The sequence below is a fragment of the Cupressus sempervirens genome, chromosome 3, assembly GCF_028749045.1.
Source record: "Cupressus sempervirens isolate cs-2001-9-10 chromosome 3, ASM2874904v1, whole genome shotgun sequence".
NCBI lineage: Eukaryota > Viridiplantae > Streptophyta > Pinopsida > Cupressales > Cupressaceae > Cupressus > Cupressus sempervirens.
This window is the reverse complement of record NC_143120.1, coordinates 745,282,940-745,309,967: the sequence shown is the minus strand read 5'-3', so window position 1 is coordinate 745,309,967 and position 27,028 is coordinate 745,282,940. Positions and strand designations below refer to the sequence as shown.

The 27,028-nt window shown below is 34.9% G+C and overlaps 1 protein-coding gene across 7 annotated transcripts in view; it reads left to right on the top strand.

Moving 5' to 3' along the window:
* Positions 1–27,028, top strand: part of LOC149568972 (MADS-box transcription factor 21-like) — a 376,483-nt gene that overhangs the window by 182,553 nt on the left and 166,902 nt on the right. The window contains exon 7 of one of the 7 annotated variants that reach the window (XM_089821780.1): positions 9,079–9,473. The exons of 5 other annotated variants lie outside the window; for them this stretch is intronic. In XM_089821780.1, coding sequence (XP_089677906.1) covers positions 9,079–9,114 — 36 coding nt within the window. In that variant the 3' untranslated portion in view covers positions 9,115–9,473. Of the gene's footprint in view, positions 1–9,070; positions 9,474–27,028 lie in introns of those variants that run through there. One more of the 7 variants, XM_089821784.1, reaches the window with a different exon arrangement.

Here is a 27,028-nt window from a genome sequence, read left to right as displayed (position 1 = left end):
TCATCAATGAATTTATAATAGAGGTGCAAGGATGTAAGAGGATAATACTAGATTGATTACTTCATATATGACCAAATTATGAATTCTATTAATTATAGATCTATGAGGTATCATAAAATAAGTGTTGTCATGGCCCAATTCTCATAAATGTTACCCAAGTTAATTATCCACTTATTCGTATAGAAATTGTTGAGATGTGCCCCTATAATATCCTTTGTACATTAAAGCTCTTTCATAAACTTCAACAATTTTATTCTTTTATGAACATTAAAAAAAATAAAGCATAACCAATACTATCACTTTTGCCAATATTACATTAGAAAACACCCAAGTGAATTATGTGTGTGTCTATGTGTGTGTGTGTGTGTGTGTCTTCTTGAATCTTATATGAACTACCTAGTTACAAATACAATCCCAATGTCTTATTGAGATCTAGGGTGTCATTCTTATGATTCATGTCGATATTTATTTCCATTCCAAAATTATAAATAATTTACAGTGGTATTATATTTATTAAAATAATTTATAATAAATTTTTACTCACAATTTTTTTTTGAAATAGTGTTTCATGGTATAAAAGAAGCATGAATAGTAACTATCCCAATTCATTCCATATTTTTTTATAATTACACAAATATAAGATTAGTTTCTAGAGGGATTTCAAGAATAAGAATTCTTTCTAATTAGTTCATATTTTAAAATAATATATGAAGGTATTTAGACCATGTAAGTGTTAGATAACTGAGGTGAATCAGTTATGCCTAGCTATCTCACAATCCTTTCTAAATATTTCAACACCATCAAAGCATCATAAAAAATGACATTAACTTCAATACATCCAATCACTCGATAGAGTCTTTAATCATTTCTTTTAGATACTTTAATTCAAACTGTTATCAAATTGTTCCTTGCATTACTGACTGTTAGTAAATTTCAAGTAATTATCTAATAATATCTTAGTAATTACTGAGTTGTAGTAAACTATTAAAACATATAAAACAACTTTCAACACAAATAACATTTGAACATAGCACTAATATTTTAACATAGAAACCATATTAAGGGAAAAACCACCAGGACCGACAACCCAAATATTTCACTCTTCTGAAGTGATCTCTATTAGGAGACAACCTTGTTAAAAGTTACATACACTTTGTTAAAGTGACCTTGTTAGAGGATTTCATCAAAAGATCATATAGCCCTTATCAATCCCTGTCCTTGACTAAAAAGAATGGTTTGATTTAAAAGACTTACAAAAAGCACTAATCAATGTAGCCATATAGGAATTCATAGAATTGTTAGGTCCACTCAGTACTTCAAATATTTTTAGCTACAATGGTTAAACAGTAATAGTGTAAAGTGGTATGTTAAGAATAGAAACTACTCTCAAATCTATGTCAATTAGTGGCAAACCACTTAGCTATCTAGGAAGGTCAGTTAATACTGCAAATGAGCTTTCCATCAAGGAATAAATTATTGTTTAGCCCGACTTGTTCAGTATTATCAATGGGAAACAAACTTTTTGTGTGAAGTAAGTTCACAGAGTTAACCAAGCTCTCTATGTAAACCAAGCTAGCTATATCACCCAAGCTCCATAGTGTCACCCAAGCATCTAGTTCCAACCAAGTTTTAGCATCACCTAAGCTCTTTGTATGCCCAAATGATAGCACAAGATCATAAGCATTGTATTGCTCGAGCATCGGTACTTGAGCTGACCTAAAGGTATATTTGGTTTTTATGAAGATATATATTGTGGCAGCTGACTTGATATCGAGTTATTGTTTGAAGGATATATAAGGAAGAAAATTATATTTGTCAATTGTGGAATATACAATTTACATGATCATTTTGGAGATAAGAGGTGAATATGGAGTAGAATATGTGATTAGGCTAGAAGGCAGTATAAAGAACATGGTAGAAACTCATCCATCATAGTCAGGTGATCAAATTATTCAAAGGATGTTATTCAAAAAATCAAGTTATATTAAAGAGATCATCTTATTGATTCATCCCAATGGGTGAATTAGTCAAATCCTTTAACCAAGTGGACCTAACAATCTTAAGCTAAGTCTCTCAATCTAGCAAATATTGTATTATATTGTAAAATTCTTTTGCAAGGTGGACCTAGTAGTCCTTCACACTCCTAATAGAGTAGATCACTAGAAGTGATCAATTTTTAAGCCCTAATAGGCCAACTTTATTACTATAGTAGTGAAGCTTGTGCGTGTCATCCCCACCTGAGTTTTACCTTCTACTTGGAGGGTTTCTAGGTTACCATATCTTGTGTCAATGTGTTAAGGTGTTGATTTCTCAATTACTTTACATTCATGCATGGAAGAAGATTAGATAATCTGAAGAAGTAATCTAAGTATGAGAATTTTTATTGGTTCCTGATCCTCCCCCCCCCCCCAAGTCACTTTCTTGTTAATTCATTTCCAATAATTGGTATTAGAGAAAGGTCCTCATATCAGAGGCTTAATAGCTAGAGAGTAAAGATCTGAAGTAATGGAAGTGTACAAGTTGGAGAAAGCTATTGAAAATGAAAATTTAGATCTTCATATGGATATAGAGAAAGTCAAGATACTCAAGGCACAACTCACTCACTCTCTAAAAGGAAGAAACGAAATGGCTATACAAATGGATGACAACCTCTACATAGAAGAAACTATAGAAGACCTATACAAAGAAAGAAGCTTAGAAGAAGTAGATGCCATTATAGAAGATCTATTGGTGATAAATACTACTTTACAAGAAGAAGTAAGAAAGTTGAAAAGAGAATGAAAATTTCACTTAGTCAGGCTATGTGAAGTCATGGAGAAAAAGAACAAAGCAATAAATGATAAAGAAATGGAAGATGAAGATAGAAGGCTACTTGCTTCAAGGTTAGAGGAAAAGATCAATGAAGCTCAGTAGTTATCTCAAAATCAAGTAGACATGGTTGATCAACTAGATGATGCTAATCAAGGAATAACCAATCCAAGAGAAAAAAAATTAGAGACTCCAGAGTGAGCCAAGGGCTAAAAAGGAACTAAATAAGAGAAGATTGAGATCACAAGAAAGTGTGAGTCAATAAAATGAGAAATCTCTAAATAGACCCAAAGGAACTACTGGTTTAAGGTATACCAATCAAGGAGAATTATCACAGCAAGGAGCATAGAAGAATAAAAGGCCTACATGTAACACTTGTGGAAAAATAGATCATACATCAAATATTTGTTGGAACACTACGATGCAACCTAAGTTCAAAGGTCAATGTTACAATTGCAATAAGTATGGTCACAAGGAAAATGAATGTAGAACCAAATCAAAGTTTGAAAGGAATTGTTTCACATGTCACAAACAAGGTCACAAATCTTCAGAGTGAAGACCAAATCCAAACATTCAGCTCAATGGAACCAGACAAAGAGCATTTATTGGTTGGGACTACAATACATGGGGAAGATGTCATTATTGTGGAGAATATGGACACATTGGAGTAAATTGTGTAGAAACTCACATCAAAAAAAGAAATACCAATATAAGATGGTATGTGTGCAAGAAGATAGGTCACTTGGAAAGAAATTGCATTAGTAGAGATACAACAAATAATGATGAAGAAAAAATAGATAAGTCAAAGATTAAAGAAATTGGAACTTAGAGGAATCAAAAATGGGTAAGAAAAGCAGAAGAAATTCCAAGGAAAGAAGTTATCATCATCCAATATAGTCAATTGGGTGAAGCATCCACATCCAACTAGGCATCCATGGAGATGATTGGAACTAGGAAATCAAGAACATCTCACATTAGTTCTAGATGCACAAGAAGGAAGCAAGTCAAATCAGCATAGAAAGATGCATAATGCAAAATAGTAGAGTTATGTTTTAGCTGAGTTACAACTTAGTTGTAACCAAGTTACTTGTTGTCATCGAGCAAAGTTAGAACCTATTTCTAACTGAGTTATGGAAGGATCAATTCATGTCGAGTTCAAATGTCTTTAATGAGTTGTATCACCTACCACTATATGATACATTTAAGAGGCCCTAAATTTTAAAAATTTCTAATAAAAGGAAAATTTGAGGGTTTTATTGTTACCTTGCATTCAATTTTTAGAGCAATTTTGAGAACCAGGGTGATTTTTAGACAAATTTTAAGTATTGGAGAATGAAGTCTCCAACTATTGTGAATTCCATCACTCACTGAGTAATCATGGCATCTAGCTCCAACTTGAAAGTGAAAAAGGGTTCAAAAACATTAGTGAAGAATATGGCTTGCAAGGCACTAAATTTTAAACTACATCTAGCAATTTCTGAGAAAAAGGATCCAATGGGAGTGCATTCGGTCATTCGACCAAAAGTACTACTAATTAATGATATCAAGTCACTTTACCATTGTACTATTCAATAATTAGGTATGTTTGAGATTAATAATGCATAAAATTCCCTATGTGACAATGGATTACTCAAGTCTGAACATAGACACTTGGAGATCAAGGGTTTGACTCGCGCCCTATATATCTTGAGGGATTTTAAGCTTAGGTGGATCAGGTTTTTTTAACAGAGTGTGTGACATGTCCTTCTGGCTTGAGAAACTTGTGAAGATTATGAAGAAGATGATTCACTGAGTAACAAGTTAACCTATGTTAGATAGACCTAAAACAACAAAAACCCTATCTTGAGGTGAATTAACAAAACAGACCCTAGCAGAATGGATGGAAGAGGAATGAATCTTAATAATATTAGTAACATGGATATAAAATTAAAAATCCATGTCATGCACATAAGATCTATAGCTTGAGTATACCAAACAGTGTCTCATGTAAAGTTGTTGACTTGGCTTACAAGGTGGTGAAGAATAATTTATCATTTTACCTCACCAAGTTGCATCTCAGTCAACTTAGAAAGAACATGGAAAGCATCTGAGCTCCAAACAAAAACATATGTAAGTTTGGATCCCTACTAATGTGTTTATTATTTTATGTTCAAAAGTTGTTTCCTTCCAAAGATAGTGTGGTATAGAGTAAGGACAGACCTATGATTTATCAAATCAATGAATTCATTCAAGAATCAAGAGAGAATTTTGATGGGATTATGAAAGCATATTTTGAAAAATTCAAAGAGAAAATATAGAGCAGCTATAGGATACCTCAGAAGTTGGTTGAGAAATATACTCATATTCAGGCAATTATTCCTAGGATTGTGTGGGTATAACCCTTGGGATATGAATTCAACATAGATGATATAAGGGATATCATAGAGGCTCTTCTCAATGAACCTTTTTACCCTAATGCAACATACTTTAGCACCTATGAAGAAGAAAATATTGGGATATCTCTAGAGATAGAGAATCCTTAAATCTTGAAGAGAGGGAAGAAGAGGATGGAAACCCTAAAGAAGAAATTGAAATTTGACCCTCTCATGCTTACTAATTAAAAAGGTAAAGAGGAAGAGGAAGAAAATGGAGATGAAGAGGAAGAAGAAGAGCAATAAAATCCAAAGGAAAAGGGAAAAGTTTTTACAAGGGCACCCAAGAAGATTACTCCTAAGAAAGAAGCTACCCCTGTATTCACTACTACCAAAAAAACCAAGAGGAAGTTGATACTTCAAGATGAAGATGATGAAGAGGAGAATACTCCTATCATTTAGTTAAAGAAGCATCCACTATCCTTTGCACAATAAGTTAAGAGACTAAGAGAAGGAAGTAGAATGACAAGTTTCAAGTACATCAAGTATGAAACCAGAGGTAGAGAATAGTAAAAGTAGATTGAATGTGCTCTAGTGGACAAGATGGAAAAATGGAAGTATGATCCTAATGAGCTAAAAGGCCAAGCTCCTGATGTCCTATTGAAGGAAGTTAGATAGAGGTGGAATTAGTTGTTAAAAAAGAAAGGTACATTAGAGAGAAAACTCTAAAAAGTGTCATGCCTAACCTCTCAAATGCAAAAATCAAGGAGGCCATGACAAAACATGAGAATAAGAAGACTCCCATATTCAAAGCCTTCCAAATTTTGACAAATAATATTGAGGATGTTGTGCAATCCACAACAAAGTTGTGGAACACAATTTTTAAGGAAGAGGGAAAATTAAAGAAAGATGAAGAATATGAGGTCCAAAATGTTGTAGATTTTGATGCAGAGATGATGGTACAAGTAGTGATTACATCTCTACCCTCCACTTTGTGCCAAGCCATTGCTACACCCAGTGTAGGCCAATTATAGAAGGAGAAAATTCTTCCATCCACCTAAGTAGGACTTGAGTATAAACTCAATCTACCCCTAGGATAGCTTTAATCAAGAAAGAACCTAAGGATGAGGACAAGGTTGAAAAAGGAAGCACAAAATCACATTTGAGCCAACCGAATAGAGAGAAGAAGAAAGATGAGGGGAAAGGAAAAGAAATCATTATCTCTCTCAAAGAAAAAGGTAAGGAAAAAGAAAAGATTTTTTATTAGATAGACGTAAATACTAAAATTGTGGTTCCAAATTAGGATCAATCCAATCTCACTACTGATCTGATAGAGATCCTTAGTGATCTATGGAGAAAAAGGGAATAGCAAAGGAAGTTGAGAGAAGAAAGAGACAAAGAAAAAGTTCTTGAAGACATCAAGGACATATTTTTGGATGTACCAAAAAAAGAGATAAATAATGAGGCCCCTATTATAGAAGAATTAGTAGATTTTGTAAATAAATTCAATAAAGATATATATGGGTAGGAGAAATATTTGCAAAGGGTAGAAAGAAAGTTTGAGAACAAAGTTTTAGAAAATGTAGCAAAGAATATTGTTATTGATCAAGCGGAACTTTCCAATATAATTGGGAACACTTGAAGGATTTGTGAAGAATATTGTTTTATTGTTCACAAAATTGTGTGATACATCAATTTTCACTAAGCAAATAAAAGATAAACTCACAAAAATTGATGGAGATTTAAAGAGAAGTGCTAGTTAATTAGCACTTGACCTAAGCACCAGCTCAAATCATTTTGTAAAGGTCATATTCTTGACAGATTTGTAGGTAGAGTTGTTGAGAGAGGAAGCTAGGATAAGGGCAACCATTACAGATATCCAAAGTATGATACTCCCTCATATGGATGTGATGCAAAAGTATTTGGCACATGCCAAGACACTAGTACATGAAATGAACTTCTTAGTTGTAGATCTCATGATGGAGTTATCAGATGAACTCCAGATTAAATTGGACACCTTGATGGTACTATAAGAGAATTGGGATAAACTGTCTTTAATTTAGAAAGTTCATAACGATTTCCTCACACATTTTGGTATTACTATGTAAGTATATATTTTTTGGCATTTGAAACAAAAAAGGGGGAAAACGTAGTATGTATCTAAACAAGGAGGAAATATGTACATAAGAAAATGTATAGAGGAATATTTATCTAATATAGATCAGATGTTCAGTCAAACAAAAAGAACTTTGAAGAATCCAATATTCAATTATATTTGCAACCAAACTACACCATTCTAGTTCAAACCGAGTAACAAAACCATGCACATGCAAAGGGGTATTTTTGACAAGAAATTTTTAAGAAATTTTTTATTATATTCAGAACCACTCAGGATAAGTGTTTATGTCACTAATGCCAAAGGGGGAGACTGTTGACCCTATGGAAAGACATATTTTCAATTAGTGACAAACCACTTAGCTATCCTAGAAGATCAGTTAATACTAAAATCAAGCTTTCCATTAGGGAAAATATTATAGTGTATCCCAAATTGTCCAGTATTATCAATAGGAAATAGACTTTGTGTGTGAACCAATTTCATAGAGCTAACTAAGCTCTTTATGTAAACCAAGTTAGCCATATCACTCGAGCTCCATAGTGTCACTCGAGTATCTAGTGCAAACCAAGGTTCAACATCACCCAAACTCTCTGTATTTCTCAAGTAATAGTAGAAGATCATAAGCACTTTATTACCCGAGAATTATTACTTGAGCTGACCTAAAGGTATAGTTTTTATGAAAATATATATTATGGGAGCCAACTTGATATAGATTCATTGTTTGAAGGATGTATAAGGAAGAAAAATTCATTTGTCTAGTGTAAAATATACAAGTTACATAATTATTTTGGAGATAAGAGGCAAATATGGAGTAGAATATGTGATCATGCTACAAGGAAATATAAAGAGCATAGAAAAGACTCATCCATCATAGTCAAGTGATCAGATTATTCAAAGGATCTTATTTAGCAAATCAAGTTGTATTAAAGAGTGATATCATCTTACTAATTCATCCTAATAGGTGCATCAGTCAAATCCTTTAACTAGGTGGACCTAACAATCTTAATCTAAGTCTCTTAATAGAGTAGATACTTTATTGTATTCCAAGATCATTTTGCAAGGTGGACCTATAATTCTTTCGTACTCCTAATAGGGTAGATCACCAGAGGTGATCAATTTGTAAGCCCTAATAGGTCAACTTTATTACTATAGTAGTGAAGGTTGTGGGTGTCATCCCCACTGCAATTTTACCCATCCCCCCCTCTCATTCACTTTATTTTCATTACATTTCCAACATAGAACATATGAGAGTGTATAAGATTATGACAAGTGTTTTAATCTTATTACATGATAAATAAATAACTTATCACCAATGTAAGGTAAAAATTAAACATTTCACATGTATAAAAAATTTGGATTACCCTCCAAGGTGAAAATACATGTGTGCCACATGTACACTAAAGGTGGATCACTAATATGGAAAGGTGATTGTGCAACACATCTACTAAATATATAAAATTGATAAATGTATGAGGACCACAGGTAGAAGTCCCAATTAAGGTGGAAAATCAGTATTGTGATAACATCACTGATGAGTCTAAAAAATGCCTTTATTTTGTTATGTTTAAGATACTTTGTGATACTGCGTTTATCCTTGTTTTAACACTTATAAGCCTATGTTTGATAAACCTTTAATGATTTATGGGGTAGATAAACTATGTCATCTTTTGCCTAAATTATATCTAATATGCAGTATTTCATATAAATATCCAAATGTGCATTCTTATGCTTGAATTTAGTTTGATGGATGTTTATTTGTAAATATGTCTTATATCATAACTAACCTGATGATAAGGATTAAAGAAAGAGCAGAAGAATCCAAAAGTTGGTTACCAATAGCATTCAAGGAGAAACGAGCATCAAGGAACAACCATGAAAAGGAAGTTATAACCACTCTAGGAAACATGGCAGTGAATAAGGAGGAGCTTTTACGAGCCATTGCCTTCTCTACATTTATGTTGTAACAAGCAGCTGCTGAGACTTCATTGCTCCCTCCTTAATTCCGTTATCCTTCATTTCTGCTTTCAGTTGTTCTCCTATATTCTCTCCTGCAGACTTAACTTAGGAGAGTTACTTTTCTATTATGTAATAAAGAGTAGATTCCCTATATATGTCAGGATCGACTCCTGTGTGTGAAGTTTTGGATTTTAATAAGTTTTATCGAGTAAGAAAGAACACTGATTCATAGTTTGTTGCAATTGTGTTTTACAATTCTGAATCATGTAATGACTGATTAATGAAATGAATTAGTTCTCTTTAGCTTCTATCCTACATTGGTAGATTAGAGAAGCCAACCAAGGGGGCCCACTTGGAAAGTGGATTAGATTAGGATAAATAAATTCATTTTACTAGCATTAGTAGTATTTTAAGTAAGATGTAGCTAGTTAATTCCTTCCTATAGCATCACACTTCATGAACGTTCCTGCAGCATCTGCGAGAACAGTCTAGTGGATGAGTCAAGATGGAATCTCTGTTATCTTGTCATTGTGTTTTCAACATTCATAGATTTAGTATTTTCCTTTCCACAATAGTAGTGTAGTTTCCTTCCTTTGCATTTTTACTTTCCTGCAGCACAAGCATAATGACTCATCAAGGTACCTAGTGCACATACTGTGCCGACCATTTCAAGTATATGTCCTTGGGTTGACAATCTAAATGCACCTCATGGTAGGGGAAAAGTAGTCCTTACCTTGAATAGATTATTCTTAAGCTAGGCCTAGCGCATGACTATGGAACACCTATTGTGAGGCGGTTCATTTTTGGCACCGTTGTCAAGGATGGTGTCAAGATAGGAGCATTTTTTGAGTCATAGTTTTTAGATTAAGTTCTTTTTACTAGTGTGAAAATTTTAGTTGCATGCATCGAAGAGGAAGACGATGAGATGAATATGGAAGATTTCTTCCACAAGGATCTGTTAATTTGAATGAAGAAGTTGAAGAAGAAGTTGAGTTATCCTTTGAAGATGCAAGTCCTATTTTCCCCACAGTATCATCATCAAGAGCTGAATCCCTAGATATATTTGGTCTCCAACCTTTCACTGAACTATTGGCTAGTCTTCTTGATAGCACTACCTTGAATCTACCAGTTGTTAATCATCCAGTGCCTAACATTCCTTTTTAGCAGCAACTTCATAATCCAGTCCCACCAGTCATGGCACAACCCACTTTTCCATTTCCACTTCCAAGTCTCATAACCAATGCCAATCTCAAGAATATACCTCCCACTACTCTTCTGAAGTTCTATGGCCTTGCAACTGAAGACCCTGATACCTTCTTGTTTGAGTTCAACATCCTTTGTCGTAGTTTCAACTACAACACTGATGCCCATAAGCTTAAATTATTTCCAACCACATTGAAAGAATCAGCTTTACGATGGTTCATGGGCGTAGGAGCCAATGCAGCTGCGAATTGGGATGAAATGCAAGCCTTGTTTTTGGAAAAATATAAAGAATATTGCAAAGCATCTAGCACAAGAGGAGATGATATCTTTAGGATATCATAGAAGGAGGAAGAGACATTAGAAGACTATGTTTCTCGATTTTTATATACACTACAAAAGAATCCTCAGCACACATTGTCTGAAGATTCCCAAAAACTAGTCTTTCTAAGAGGAGTGAATGAAGACTGTTTGGAAGCATTGGACCTGATGGCCAATGGAGATGTATATCAAGCTCAATGGGATGACCTCAAAAAGATATGTTAGAACTACTCAAGGTCAACCATGAAGAAAGGTCGAGGACCTCGCTCTATGGTTACAAAAGGAATTAGTCAAGGCATTTCAAAACTTGAAATATCCAATTTGTTTGTCAAATTTTAAACAAGACATCATTAATGATGTTGCTACATAGTTGGATACAATGACTGCAAAGAAGAAGCAAGCAGAGGCTGAGTTACAACTAGCTGAGTACTATCCTCATTTTCGAAAGAAAAAGAAGGATTGCCACTATAAATTGGTTGCAAGCATGGAGAACCAGCATCTTCCAACTGGATATGTAAAGATAGATGGTGATGATGAGCAAGTATTCTTTGTTGCTCAACACTGACCATGGGCTCAATGTCAAGGTATGCCTCAAGACCCCTTGCAAAATTTAAATTCATATGGTAATCAATTGCAAAACTGCAATACCCAAGGTCCTCCATAAAACCAACCCAATTGGAATAATGCTGGGCAAAATAACCCACAACAGTCTCAATGGTCTCAAAATTCCCAACAACCTTGGCCTAACTAGTAGAATAACCAATGGCCCCAGAACTAGCAAAACCAATGGCAACCACCCCAAGGGAATTGGAAATCTCCAAACTAATGGAAGGGATCTCAACAATGGCCTAACCAAAATACTAGTGCTCCACAATTACCCCCTCTAGCTCAACAACCTACTTTAATGCCACCACCTACAAATAGTGGACCTAAAAAGCAAACACAGCTACCTGCATAGCCTTAGCCAAATCTAAATTGTCAACCACAGCAGCCCATGTATAGTGTTGATACCTAGCAATACCTTGCTTATGCCCTAGATATCGCAGATATACATTTGAGATCTAGAACGACCTTACCAGCACCAAAGCCACCTATTATAACTGAAGTATCAGACTCTCCTACAGCATTAGAACCTTTGGTTGATGAACCTATTGACCCAACTAATGTTACCATACCAATACCAGTTCAACCAATAGTAGAGTCTCCTTTTCTAGACCAACTAATACAAAAGGAACCTGAACAAAGCAAGGAACAACCCTTTGACATTGTTAATCAGTTGAAGAATATGCATGTCCAAATACCTTTGTTTCAAGCTATTAAGGACATTCCTACTTATGGAAAAGCTATAAGGGAAGCTTGTCTAAAGAAACCTGGAAGGAAGAAGAAGGATCCTACCACAGTTCATGTTGTTGGACACTTAGCTGATATCATGTTAGGAAGAGTGATTTCACCAAAATATTCTGACCCAGGGAGTCCAGTAGTAAGTGTCAGCATAAATGGTCAATTTGTTAAAAATGCCTTAATAGATTTGTTAGCTGCTATAAATGTGATGACTAAAGAAACCATGAAGAAGTTACAAATAGAAGGATTACGGCCCACACAAACTATTCTGCAACTTGCAGATAGTTCCACTATCATTCTTGATGGAATGATAGAAAATATTGTTGTGACCTTAGATTCCCTAGAATATCCTGTGGACTTCATGATTTTGTCCCCTAAAGTAAACCTATCTAGCTATCTTGTCATTCTAGGTAGACCATGGTTGGCCACAGTTGATGCAAACATAAATTGCAGATCAAAAAATATGACCATATCAAATGGCCAAGCAACCAAGCAATTTGATCTATATCCTTCTGCACAACCATTACCAGATTTGAGTACATCTTTTTGGCCAAATTTAGGAGATGAAGAAGAAGAGATAAATTCCATAGTACAACTTATGATGTTACATAGGCAATCTTTTCTAAAGTTGCAAGAAGAAGATTCAGTAATCCAGAACATCCTTACCAACACTTATGTGGTAGGAAAAGATGTGTCTAAAAGATCTATATTAGAATTGATTACATATGAGGAGTGTGATACAAGTTGTACTTTACTTAAGAAACCTGAAAATCTTTGTTCACTACTTCCCTGTGAATTAGAAGGAAGCCCAATCTCTGAAATTGGTATGGTAGAATCCACTATTCCTATTGAACTGAGTAAAGGCCATAAACTACATGTTAACCCCAAATTGACATCTGTACAGATGGAAAAATTAAAAGAATTTCTTTAGAAGCATGAGAAGAATTTTTCTTGGGATTATGGTGATATGAAAGGATTAAGCCCTACACTGTGTACCCATAAGATATACATTAATGAAGGTTGTCTACCACTTTTTCAACCTTAGAGGAGGATAAATCCAAGCCTCAGAGAAATAGTCAAAACAAAATTGCAGAAACTGCTTGATGCTAGCTTTATCTATCCTATATCTGATAGTAAATGGGTATCACCACTGGTTATAGTACCTAAGAAAGGAGGAAAATGGAGAATTTGTGTAGATTATAGGGAGTTGAATAAGGCTACTAAAAAAGATCATTTTCCTTTACCCTTTATAGATCAAGTTTTGGATACACTAGTTGGAAAGAAGTACTTCTCCTTTTTAGATGGATATAGTGGCTATAATCAAATCAGTATTGCTCCTAAAGACCAAGACAAAACTACATTTACCTATCCATGGGGTACTTTTGCATACTCTGTTTTACCAATTGGTCTTTGTAATGCTCCTGCAATGTTTCAACGGGCTGTAATTAGTATTTTTGCTGATATATCACATGATTGTATGAAAATCTATATGGATGACTTTACAAAATTTGGAGTTACTTTTGAAGAAGCAATGATAAATCTTGACAAAGTTTTGGTAAGATGTCAAGAACATAATTTGGCACTAAATAGTGAAAAGTGTTTCATGCTCATGCAAGAGGGTGTGGTACTCGGTCATTTCATATCTACTGCAGGTATACAAGTAGACCCAGCTAAAATTGAGGTAATTCAAACATTACCCATACCCACTAAATTAAAAGATATCAGATCTTTTTTGGGACATGCTAGATATTACAAGCATTTTATAAAAGACTTCAGTAAAATAGCCAGTCCCTTGTACAAGTTGCTCACCAAAGAAGCTGAATTCAATTGGACACCTAAGTGTGATAAAGCTTTCCTGCATCTTAAGCAACTTTTGACCACAGCTCTAATTTTACAAGGCCCTAATTGGAACCTACCTTTTCACATATATACAGATGCTTCTAATTATGCCATAGGTGCAGTTTTAGCACAGAAACACTCAAATCTTGAAAATGCCATTTATTTTATCAGTAAGAGTCTTCATGGCCCAGAACTAAATTACACAGTGACTAAAAAAGAATTGTTAGCTGTAGTCTATGCTCTAAATAAATTTTGGCATTACATCACAGGTTATCCTATCTATGTTCATACTGATCATGCAGCAATCAAATATCTCATGAACAAACCTACTATAACTGGCAGGTTAGCAAGATGGTTACTATTGCTACAAGAATTTGACATAACCACAGTGGATAAGCCTGGAAAAACAAATGTCATAGTTGATTATTTGTCAAGAATCAATCATCATGATACTGATACTACTCTGGTAGATGATGCATTTCTAGGTGAACATTTGTTTCATATTGCTGTTAAAGTTCCATGGTATGTAGATATTGCTAACTACATTGTAGCTAATAAGACACCAGCACATTTTTCTTATAAGGAGAGAAAGTTGCTCATACAGAAAAGCTTCCATTTCTCATGGATAGCCAATTTTTTGTTCTATACTGGACCTGATCAAGTTGTGCACAGATGTGTAAGAGAAGATGAGACATATGATATTTTGCATGCATGTCATAATGAGCCCTACGGAGGACATTTTGCAACCAAAAGAATAGCTTTCAAAATCTTAGCCATTGGTTACTATTGGCCTACCCTTCATAAAGATGCAATCAATTATACAAGAAAGTGTGACCAATGCCAAAGAATGGGTCGCCCAACCAAAATAGATGAAATGCCTCTGAATCCTCAAGTGGTGGTAACACCATTTGACAAATGGGGAATGGACTTCATCGGTCCTATTGATCCTCCATCCAATGGGAAGTCTTATATTCTAGTTTGTACTTTCTACCTAACCAAATAGGTTGAGGTTAAGGCTATGAAGCATGCCTGTGATGAAAAAGTTGCCGAATTCCTGTATGAAGAGATTTTTACACACTATGGAGTTCCTAAAGAATTGGTTACTGATCAAGGCACATAGTTTACTTCCAACCTGATTTCAGAGTTGATGAAATAGTATAACATCAAGCATCGCAGATCTAGTCCTTATCATCCACAAGCCAATGGACAAGCAGAAGTTACCAACCGTGAGCTAGAAAATATTTTAACTAAAATAGTCCATTTGCATCATCGAGATTGGACCAGCCGGTTACAAGAAGTTGTTTGGGCTTATAGAACAACTTGAAAAACCACTACCAAATTCACACCATTTGAGCTTTTGTATGGGAAAGTGGCAATGCTTCCAATTGAATTTGAACACAAGACTTTAAGAATAGCCTTGACCTTAGATATTGATCTTCCTACAGCACAAAGAGAATGCCTCCTGCATCTTAATTCTTTGGATGAAATGCGCAAGACTACTTTAGAATACACTGAACTAGTGCAAAAATAGAGAAAACACTAGCATGATTCTCATATCCTCAACAAATAGTTCAAAGCTGGTGACTGGGCATTATTGTCTGATTTTTGCTTTAAGGATATGCCAGGGAAGCTGCAGATGCGATGGTTAGGACCATATCAAATCATCCATGTCTTTGACAATGGAACAGTTCAAATAACCATAATTGATGATGTGCCTTTCAAAATGTTGATCAACGGTCATCGACTTAAGCTTTACAAATAGCCTCAAACAAAGTCAAATTCATGCAACAGTTCGAATAATCGGATCCAACAACAACTGAAGTATCTCTTCTTGTAGCAGAAGATGAAAACCATCCACCTGCTCCTCTTCAACATTAATTCTAATTTGCATGTCCATAATAATAACTTTATGTTCACATAAAGTCCATTTTCTTTTCATGATATTTCTTTCCATTCATATCTTAACCTTCCATCCACCCACCCCACTCCATTTCTTAATCTTCCATCCACTCACTTTTTACATAATTAGGTTTTTGTGTTTTCAATCAAATCTGCACATGCTGATGGATGTTGCCATTTACATTATTTCTGCCACCTTTTTTTGGAGCATGTGACAATCCACTTGGCAGGTATAAACATTTTCAAACTATTATTCATTTATAAGTTTGCAAATTTTGTTAATTATATATAATACTGCATAGTCTCTATAATTACGGCGTATTCTAGTCCCTCACCCATACTAGTCTGACAAGTGAGGACACTTGTCATAAAATTAGCAGGGGGCAGGGGAGTGTCATACTATCCAATGACATGCCTTATTAACTGTGATGATTTTCTAAAATCTTGGCATTACCCTTTATTAATGAGAACTTTTTTCCATACGTATGCCATGTCAAGTGTTGTACTCCCACTTTCTAAATGAATTTTTTTTTTCTTGTTTGTGCGAAACTTTTCATGCTAAGCCATGATGTGACCCATTTTTAAAATTTTGGCATTTGAACCATGTTTTTGGGCAATTTTCACGCAAATTCATGATTTACTTTTACCTAAAGTTTAATTAATGCACATAGCAATTGGTTATGGCAATTAATGTTCCCAAAAAGAAGTGGTGAAGCATCTGAGAAATAACGCAGAGTCTTAAAGTATGCATTCAGAAAGGGAGAGAGAAATAGAGTAGCAAAAGTAGTATCACGAAATGGGATGAGGTTTACAGAGAAGAGAGCCGGTTGAGCACATTTTGTTGCTCTCTAACGTAGAAGTAGTAAGAAGATTCAATGCATGGGGGTGGTTAGGTTATTGTTTGAATTTAACAGCATATGGTGAAGAAGCAGCTGTAGAATTCACCAGGACATATGATGAAGGTGAAGCTTTTGTGTGGGGTTTGATAGTAATTGCAACAGAAGAACAAATTGCAAAAGTAATAGGGTTACCTTCTGTTGGAGAGCATTATCCAAGCTCGCATGACGCTAGGTCAGCAAGGGCCCAGTTCACTACCCCACATGACCCTCAATTGGATGTTACAAAGTAGGGGTACAAGAGATTGTCTTTGCCGCCTCCATACCCTGAGCTAGCAATGCATGTCATCAGGTATTTTACTTGTGAAGGCAGATTTTTTCACTTACATGCACACCATTTTAAGTTGCTTAGTTGTATAAGGCACAATATTGCTATGAATCTTCCAAATTTTTTGTATAATATGCTTTGTATTAGTGCAGAAGAGACTCAAAAAAGGAAAGATAATTTTCTCACTCACCATACCTTGATTAAGTTGTTAATAGAAAGGTCTCTTAGGGATGTATCCCCTTTGACATAGGATGACTTTGTGAAATTTAAAATCTTACAATCCCAAGTTGACCTTAGTGTATGGCAGGGTGAGGAAAATGTAGTTCCCAGTAGTGAGCTTGTAGAACAAAATATTGAGGGAGCTAAAATAGAAAATGCACAAGGGATTGAACCAAAATTTGCTTCCATTCAAGAGAATGTGCCTCCACCTGAACAGGACATCCCTAAACCCACTACTAGTAAAGCTAAAAGGAAACGGAAGTCACCAAAAGAAACCGCTACTCAACAAAAACCTAGTCTTGTAATTAAGCAATAGAAGAAAACAAAGAAGGTTCCTACAGCAACTAATCCTGCAGCAGTGACACCAAAACAGAAAAGTAGGCAAAAGACAGTAGTACAAGAAGAGACTCCTTTGCGAAGAAGCCCTAGAATGAGAGGGTAGATTTTTAAAGATCCTATATTGTCTAAAGCACCTGCTCCAGAGTCTCCTGTGTAGATAATTTTTGACCATTCTCCTCTTCACAATGAGATGACAGAAGCTTTTGGTAATCCTCCTAGAGCATGTGAGCAAGAAATTAATGAAACCTCAATGGATTTACCAAGTGTTTCAAGCCATGAGAATGAATTAGTTCCTGAATGTCATGATTTGAATACTGCTTTAGTCCCATATAAGTCAACATGGATCAATAGTTTGACGAAACATCTATGGTGGGAACAGAAAAAGAAAAAAGATTATAAAGAGGATAACAGTGTTGTCACCTTGCAAAAACTCCTTTTCCAATTATATGGACAGCATTTATTTGCTAAAGCACTATGGAAAGAGGAGAAGAAAAGAATGAGCAAGATCATAACATCACAAAATGAGGAGATTGAAGAATTGAAAGAACAGCTAGAAAGACAGAAACAACACATGGAACATGCACTTAAATTAGCTGATCAAGCTCTTGCTTGCAGACCACCTCCTCGAGTATATGCTTTTTGTTTGAAAGAACAATATCTTTTGTTTTAGTTGATGTTAACCCTCAGAAATGTAAATGCAGAATTCAAAACCACACAAGAGTTTTATGGGTTGTATCAAACCTTACCACCATGGCAGAAAACTCTATTGTGTGAGTTGTATATTCATAATTTTGTCATTCCTGCAGAAACTGAGTGGAATCTTTTGCTCTATATAGGAGATGTGCATTTGAAAGCTTTTATGTCATGGATGTCTAATGAGGCAAATTATGACAGACAACTGGTTAATTACAGAGATGAGGAGAGAACAAAACCTTTACCCTTGAGGCCAGAAAGTAAACAACCAGAAGAAATGCTTCGAGACTGGTTTACATTAACCTATGGGAAGAGTAATCTAGAAGTTAGAAAGAAGGTATTTGTTGCTAGAGCCAAAGTGTATGCCGAATATGAAAACTTGCCCTACTTTGCATTCCAGAGAGCTATGATCGGAGTAAGAAGTAGAAGGGCACGGTTACCTAATTCTCTTAAGAAATTAGAGTTGCACAGTCCTATTAATTTGGAAACAGTGCTATATAGAGTTCCAAAATATTTAGAACTGGGAAAGCAACTAAGGCAGAGCTATGGTGTCCTTTGACCATGCAACCTCCAATGCTTTTATGGCCCCTGTATGATATTGATGCTGACAAACTTGATAAGTTGCAAGAAGACCACAGGTGAGAAGTATGGGAAAGGACCAGAGGATTCTATTACACCTTCAAGAGCAGCAAAAAGGGAAAGACAGAAGTTGTGGAGCTCAGATCTTTGACAAAGAAGTGTAATGCTTGAGGACAAGCATTAGTTTAGCAAGGGCCAGATGATGAGTCTAAAAAATGCCTTTATTTTATTATGTTTAAGATACTTTGTGATACTTTTTTTATCCTTGTTTTAACACTTATAAGCCTATGTCTGATAAACCTTTGATTATTTATGGGGTAGAAAAACTATGTCATCTTTTGCCTAAATTATATCTAATATGCAGTATTTCATATAAATATCCAAATGTGCATTCTTATGCTTGAATTTAGTTTGATGGATGTTTATTTACAAATATGTCTTATATCATAACTAACCTGATGCTAAGGATTAAAGGATGAGCGAAGAATCCAAAAGTTGGTTGCTGACAGCATTCAAGGAGAAACAAGCATCAAGGAACAACCACAAAAAGGAAGTTATAACCACTCCAGGAAACATGGAAGTGAATAAGGAGGAGCTTTTGCGAGCCATTGCCTTCTCTGCATTTACGTTGTAACAAGTGGATGTTGAGACTTCATTGCTCCCTCCTCAATTCTGTTATCCTTCCTTTTCGCTTTCAATTGTTCTCCTATATTCTCTCCTGTAGACTTAACTTAGGAAAGTTACTTTTCTATTATGTAATAAAGAGTAGATTCCCTATATATGTCAGGATCGACTCCTGTGTGTGAAGTTTTGGTTTTTAATAAGTTTTATCGAGTAAGAGAGAACACTGATTCACAATTTGTTGCAGTTGTGTTTTACAATTCTGAATCATGTAATGACTGATTAATGAAATGAATTAGTTCTCTTTCACTTCTATTATGTGTTGGTAGATTAGAGAAGCCAACCAAGGGGGCCCACTTGGAAGGTGGATTAGATTAGGATAGAATAAATTTATTTTACTAGCATTAGCAGTATTTTAAGTAAGACATAACTAGTTAATTCCTTCTTGTAGCATCACATTTCATGAATGTTCCTACAGCATCTGCGAGAACAGTCTAGTGGATGAGTCAAGATGGAATCTTTGTTATCTTTTCATTGTGTTTTAAACATTCATAGATTCAGTATTTTCCTTTCCATGGCAATAGTGTAGTTTTCTTTCCTTTGCATTTTTACTTTCCTGCAGTACAAGCATAATGACTCATAAAGGTACCTAGTGCACATACTGTGCCGACCATTTCAAGTATACATCCTTGGGTTGACAATCTAAATGCACCTCATGGTAGGGAAAAAGTAATCCTTAGCTTGAATAGATTATTCCTAAGCCAGGCCTAGCGCATGACTATGGAACACCTATTGTGAGGTGGTTCAATCACCTAAACTATGACTATTATTATATGGACCCTAACTAAAGTAAGATGTTTATTTAGAGCCTATGAGAATGAATTAGTTAGTGCAATAATTATACATACCAACACCCCCCAAGTTATACATAGAAACATTGCATACATACAATGTAATATATGTCCTAGATAATCCACCATGTTAGGTACCTAGGTAAAAGCACAAACCTGTGTCACCCTTTTGTAAAGGAAAAGGCTGACAAAAGTATAATTATTCACCTTCAATGATATAACATTGGTATTATTATTTTGAATTTAAAAATGAAGTAAACTAATGAAATGTGTAGAAATAGATGAAGTTTAGGATTGTAATTTTTAATAATTATTTGGAATAAGAATTGATATATTTTCCTAATTTTTATAGATAATTTTTTAGCTGCTAAAAAACACAAAAAATTAGGGGTCTAGTTCCCACCACAAAACTAGATGTAAATAAAACTATTTCCCTTTGATCTCAAACTATGTTATAGATAACATATACAGCTAGAACAATCAAAAATAAAAATTAGCTTTAGACCTATATTTTCTCTTTTATAATGATTCAATTTTCAACTCACCTGAAATCGATAGTTTTCATCTCCCACCACATTTTTTAAAACAAATCTATTCTAATTAGTAGAAAATTTATACATTATAAAATAGGGCTCTCTTCTCTAGAACGCTATATAATTTTTTAAAAAAATTGATATGATTTAATATTTTTTTCTTTCTCAAAATTGACATCTTTTTTGGTGTTAAAATACATACTTGTAGAATTTTTTAATTATAATATATTATATCTAATTAAAACACTATAAATTCTATATGAGAATATTCTTGATTCTGAGCTCTATAAAATGATGTTTATATGTTATTTAAAAAAATCATAAAAATAGTAAGAGTTATTGAAACAACACTTTTCTAAAATAATTATATTTCTTTAGTAATTGGATACAAACTAGTATAAAATATGCATTTAATAGACATTTCCAATTGGAAAAGTGTGAGACCATATATAACTTAGCTAGAATGAATTTATCTAGATCATATGTTTGGAAAAAATCAATTTTTATAGAAAATACTCAAATTTGGTCATTCTGATAAGTCAGCCTGAAAGGTGACATAGCTTTGTACTTTTACCCACCTATGTACAAATGCAATGAAATCCATCATAAATGGAGAAAATAAGAAAACCTTGTGGAAAAAAAAATCCCTAAATGATAGACAGAAATATTAAAAAACTCTCAAAGAATAATAAGAATGCAAAAATACTATGTTAGGAACACCCCTCCCCCCCCAAACCCACCCCATCAACAAGATACAATAAGAGAGACTAAGTAGCCCTTAGTAGAATGTAAACCAAATACAGATTCCACAAGCTAAATGTAGAAGATAATTCATTATCATTGAATGATATTACATATCCTTAGGAAGAAATAAATAAAAAGGTGTATAAATCAAATCCTATAAGGAATATGTAGGAATAAGTAACAATCTGTATAAAGACTCTAAAAGCTTCTCAAGCATCCTCATGTTGATGTTGAAATTTTCCTTATCCAAATTATGTGTTCTAGACCACACTATTGAAAAGAAAAATCTAGCATAAAATGAAGATAAATGTATAACTATGTGCAAAGACTTGTGTGTCTCATTTGAAGTTTAAAATATCTTCTTAAAACATTGGTCCAATGTATTCACACTCATGTCAACCTATAAAGAGTGATCATGTATGTAATAAAGAAAACGGTTAAAGTATTCCCTCACCAACTAAATAATTATCATCTCCATAATAGATAATATAAATATGATCAATGGTTTCTACTAAACCTAATATATTACTCTACAAAAAAACCTACGTCATTTTTTATCAAGTAGTCATCCCAAGGAATTTTATATGTAAGATAATATATATCATGTTGCATTCAATCAAGGTATGCCAAAATTGTGGCAACACAAGCATCATTCTAGGAAATAGTATATATGTGATATCAGTAGGAGGATATGGAATACAATTCTTAATAACTAGATCACATGTGAGATGTCCAAGTTTAAGTAGATAAATGTATCCTCAAGACAAATATACTAGAAGTATTCTCATCGTATAAGTAAATAGGTTCATTAATCGGTACAAATTTTCAAAATGAATACAATGATTATGTATGATGCAACATTCTAGTATTAATGATGGATCACCTCTCTATGTTTTCTTTATGATAATTAAACTAGGAGTGGAACTTCACAATCCTCTTTATTGCACCATGAGTAATTTGATAGGTTCAAATAATTATTTTTTTTAAGCGAGGAAAGTGTATCCTATAATCTAATTGACTTAACTATATAGTTGAGAAAGTTTATCCCAAGATTCCTTGATTATAAGATTACACTTTTCAATAAAAAAGATAAGATCATGTGATATATATTTCCTGAACAAGAGTTATAGGAATTTTAATAAGTGATGCAAGAGCATCCACAGGTATAAGGGAAATCCTATGTCAACCAAAAAAATGTACTTAGACTTAGTTTCTATTTCATGTGTTTTCATTTCTGGATACCCATTTGGGTTGAATAAAGGATCCAACTCTCACAGTACCACTGTCAGTGTTCTAGGATAGAGTATTTGAACACCTTGGGATACGTGTAAATGCTAAAAAAATAAGAGTATGTAATTGAGCCATCATTTTGGTGAAAAAGAAGGTGTAAATTTTCCAGATGAATGTAATTGTAATTTAGAGCATTCCAGAAATAGAATCAGGTCAAAAGGCCCCATGGTTTGAAAGTTATCGCAGTTTTTTTATTTTTGGAGATATCCTAAGAATGCTTCAAATTTAGGTTAGGGGCATTAAATGACCTCAAAAAGGGCTGAAAATGGGGGATTATTGAGGGCTATAAACCACTTCAAGAGGTTTCTAGAAATGTAAACAGTTCATCAATCGGAGCTACGGTTCAAAAGTTATGCCTCCCAAAAGTTCGGTTACCATTTCTAGATTCTTCTAATTTTGCGCCGACTTCTAATGCGACTTCTAGAGCCTTCTATTTGGTTGATGGATGCCTACTAGAACTTTCTAGAATATATTCCTAATCCTTAACCCTCTAGGGTCTATTTAAGAATATTTCTGGCAATGTAAAAGGCAATTTGGAGTGGAGTTTGAGAGAAGGTATTGGGAGAAGAATTTATCCCCAAATTTATGATATTGTAAGCCCTTAAGGCATGTTTTGAAGTCTATTTTCCCTATACTAAATGTATTAGCATATTTACATAGTGAATAAAATTTTTCCTTTCTTGTTGTGTCCATTCTGTGCTTGGGTTGAGTCCCCATCAAGTGGTATCAAAGCTAGTTTTCCTGACTATGTAAACAGAGCGCTGACTGTGAGGTAGTTTGCACCAGGACTGTGTAGTTATGGGTTTGAATTAAGAAGATGCCTCCATGAAAAGAGTGTAGTGGAAGGGCTAGAGCTATTAATCTTGAGGAGGTTAGAGCCCTCCAAAGGCAAGTACAAGCGTTGTAGGAGGAGCTTCGTAGAGGAACAAATGTTACTGCAGGCAACGAAAGTGAGGACAACAATGAAGAAGAAGAAATTGGACCAGAAGGGAAATTTGATTGGGAAGTTCTAAATCAGGAGAGGAAATTCTTTTTAGGGCCATTACTAAGTTTGGAAAAAGACCTACAATTGATGTAGGTGTATTTTCAGGAAATTTGAAACCAGATGAGTTGATCGATTGGATCAATGAACTAGAAGAATACTTTCAGTATGAGGATATCAGGGACCTAGATAGGGTTAAGTTTGCAAAGGCCAAACTAAAAGGACATGCCAAAATCTGGTAGCAAGAGGTTCAATTAGAAAGAAACAGAAGAGGAAAGGAGAAGATCACAAGGTGGGATCGTATGGTGGACAAATTGAAGAAGTAGTTCATTCCTGTTGAGATTGATTTGTTTAAGAAGATGCATGGGTTAAAGCAAGCAAGAAAATTAGTCCAGGAATATACAGAGGAGTTTTATCGACTTTTTATTAGAGTGAGGCATCCAGAAGCAAATAAGGAGAAGGTTGCTCGTTATATCGATGGGTTGCGACCTAGCATCCAGGAGGAATTAAGTCTAGTAAGAATGACCAGCATTGAAGAGGCATACTAGTTTTCCCTATGAGTTGAAGAGAAGCTAAATAAGAGTTTTGAAGGGAGACAAAGAGGGTGTGGTCAAGGAGGAAGGGATAGTGGTAGGTCATCTAGAGGCCGCAATGAAACCCAAAAGAAAAATGAAAATGTGGGTACTAGCAAGAACCAAAGGAATGAGGGTTTCAATCGCTCCTGTGGTCAAGATTTTGGAAATTAGAGAGGAAGAGGTAAAGGACATGGACAAGGAAGAGGAGGCTTTCATGGTACCTATTTCCATTTTAATGAAGAAGGTTATCATTCCTTTGAATGCCCTCAACGATAAGGAAGGACAGATAGGAGAGCTCAGGGTCAAGCTAGGGTTGCTCATGTGGATGAGGATGCACAATCATCACATTCAGAGGATTCAGAAAGAGGAGAGACTTTAGTGAATGAAAAGGTCCTACTAAGTGGTGAGATTGAACCAGGACAAAGGAGGAGTTTATTCCGTACCAGGTGCAAGTGTGAGGATAAATGTTGTGAAGTGATCATTGATGGTGGTAGCACTGAGAACTTGGTATCAAAAGAGATGGTCTCTAAGTTGAAGCTCAAGAGGGAGAAACACCCCCAGCCCTATCAGATTTCTTGGGTGAGAGATGATCATAAGGTCTTGGTAAGCGAACAATGTTTAGTGAAATTCAAAATTGGAAGTTACCATGATGAAGTTCTTTGTGATATTATTCCAATGGATGTTTTCCATCTATTGTTGGGAAGAACGTGGTAGTTTGATAGGCATGCAGTACATGATGGTCATGCAAACACATACTCTCTAACAAATGATGGAGTTTGCCACAAATTGAAGCCCATGAAAAAGGAAGGTGAAAAGGTATGTAGCAGTGCTAGAATTTTTCTTGTTAATGGAAGGAAGTTTTTAGATAGTGTGAAACATCAGCTTATGTGCTATGCTTTGATCCCTAGGAAAGATAAAGAAGGTAGTAGTGAAATACCACTTGAAGTTTTAGATTTACTAGGTGAGTTTGGAGATATCATCTTTGATAATGTTCCAGAAGGATTGCCACCGGTAAGGCAAATCAATCATCAGATAGATTTAATTCTAGGAGCTAGTTTTCCTAACAAGGCTGCTCACAGGGTGACTCTTGCTGAAACTAAGGAGCTAAATAGATAGGTTCAGGAGCTATTGAGGAAGGGCTTGATTCGAGAGAGCTTGAGTCCATGTGTAGTACCTGCAGTACTAGCACCAAAGAAGGATGGAGAGTGGAGGATGTGTACAGACTCTTGAGCTATAAATAGGATAACCATCAAGTATCAGTCTCCTTTGCCAAGAATGGATGATCTTATGGACTACTTGAGTGGAGCTCAATACTTCAAAAAAATAGATCTCAAGAGTGGCTATCATCAGATATGGATACGAGAAGGAGATGAGTAGAAAACATCCTTAGAGACCAAGGAGGGTCTTTATGAGTGGTTAGTCATGCCCTTTGGATTGATGAACGCCCCAAGCACCTTCATGCAGCTTATGAATGAGGTACTTAAGAAGTTCTTGGGAAAATTTGTTATTGTCTATTTGGATGATATTTTAATTTTCAGCAAGACTTTGGAAGAAAATTTATTGCATATTCGTAGTGTCCTTGTTAAGGGAAGAGAAACTGTTAATTAATTTGAAGAAGTGTATCTTTGCAAAAAGGGAATTAGTCTACTTGGGGTTTGTTATATCACCCGAAGGTCTCAAAATGGATCCAGAGAATGTAAAAGCCATATTGGAATGGCCTACTCCAAGGTCTGCTACTGAGGTAAGATCATTTCATGGTCTAGTTAGTTTTTACAGGAAGTTTATTAAGAATTTTAGTGCCATATGTGCACCCCTGACTGACACAATAAGAGGGGATAGAAAAGTGTTCAAATGGATTGCTGTAGCTACGAGAAGTTTTGAAGTGCTGGAGAAGAAGGTGACAGAACAACCTGTGTTGGCACTTCCTAATTTTAGAAAGGTCTTCTAGGTGGATTTTGATGCTAGTGGCAGCGCTATTGGGGCTGTATTAAGCCAAGAAGGTAAGCCTATTGCATATTTTAGTGAAAAATTGAACGATGCAAAAAAGAAGTATTATGTTTATGATCAAGAGTTCTATGCAATAGTTCAGGCCTTAAAGAAATGGAGGCATTATTTATTGTCAAAGGAATTTGTTTTGTATACTGATCATCAGGCATTACAATACCTAAATAGCCAAGGTAAATTGAATTAGATGCATATGAAGTGGGTAGAGTTCTTGCAGAGCTATACATTTGTGTTGAAGCATAGAAGTGGAAAATCTAACAGGGTTGTAAATGCACTAAGTAGGAGATAGTTGTTGCTTACAGTAATGCAGGTTGAAGTAGTTGGGTTTGATGAACTCAAGAATCTGTACCCTGAGGATCCTAATTTTGCTGAAGTGTGGAAAGCTTGGAAAGAGCCTATTGTTGTAGACAAAACTAAGTGGTTAGACTATCTGATTCAGGATGGTATGTTGTTCAAGGGCAGTCAATTAAGCATTCCAAGGAGTTCCATGAGGGAAAATCTGATTAAGAAGAAACATAATGGAGGTATGGCAGGACATTTTGGTCGAGATAAGACCATTGCCATTCTCAAAGAACATTATTTTTGGCCTCAAATGTCATAGGA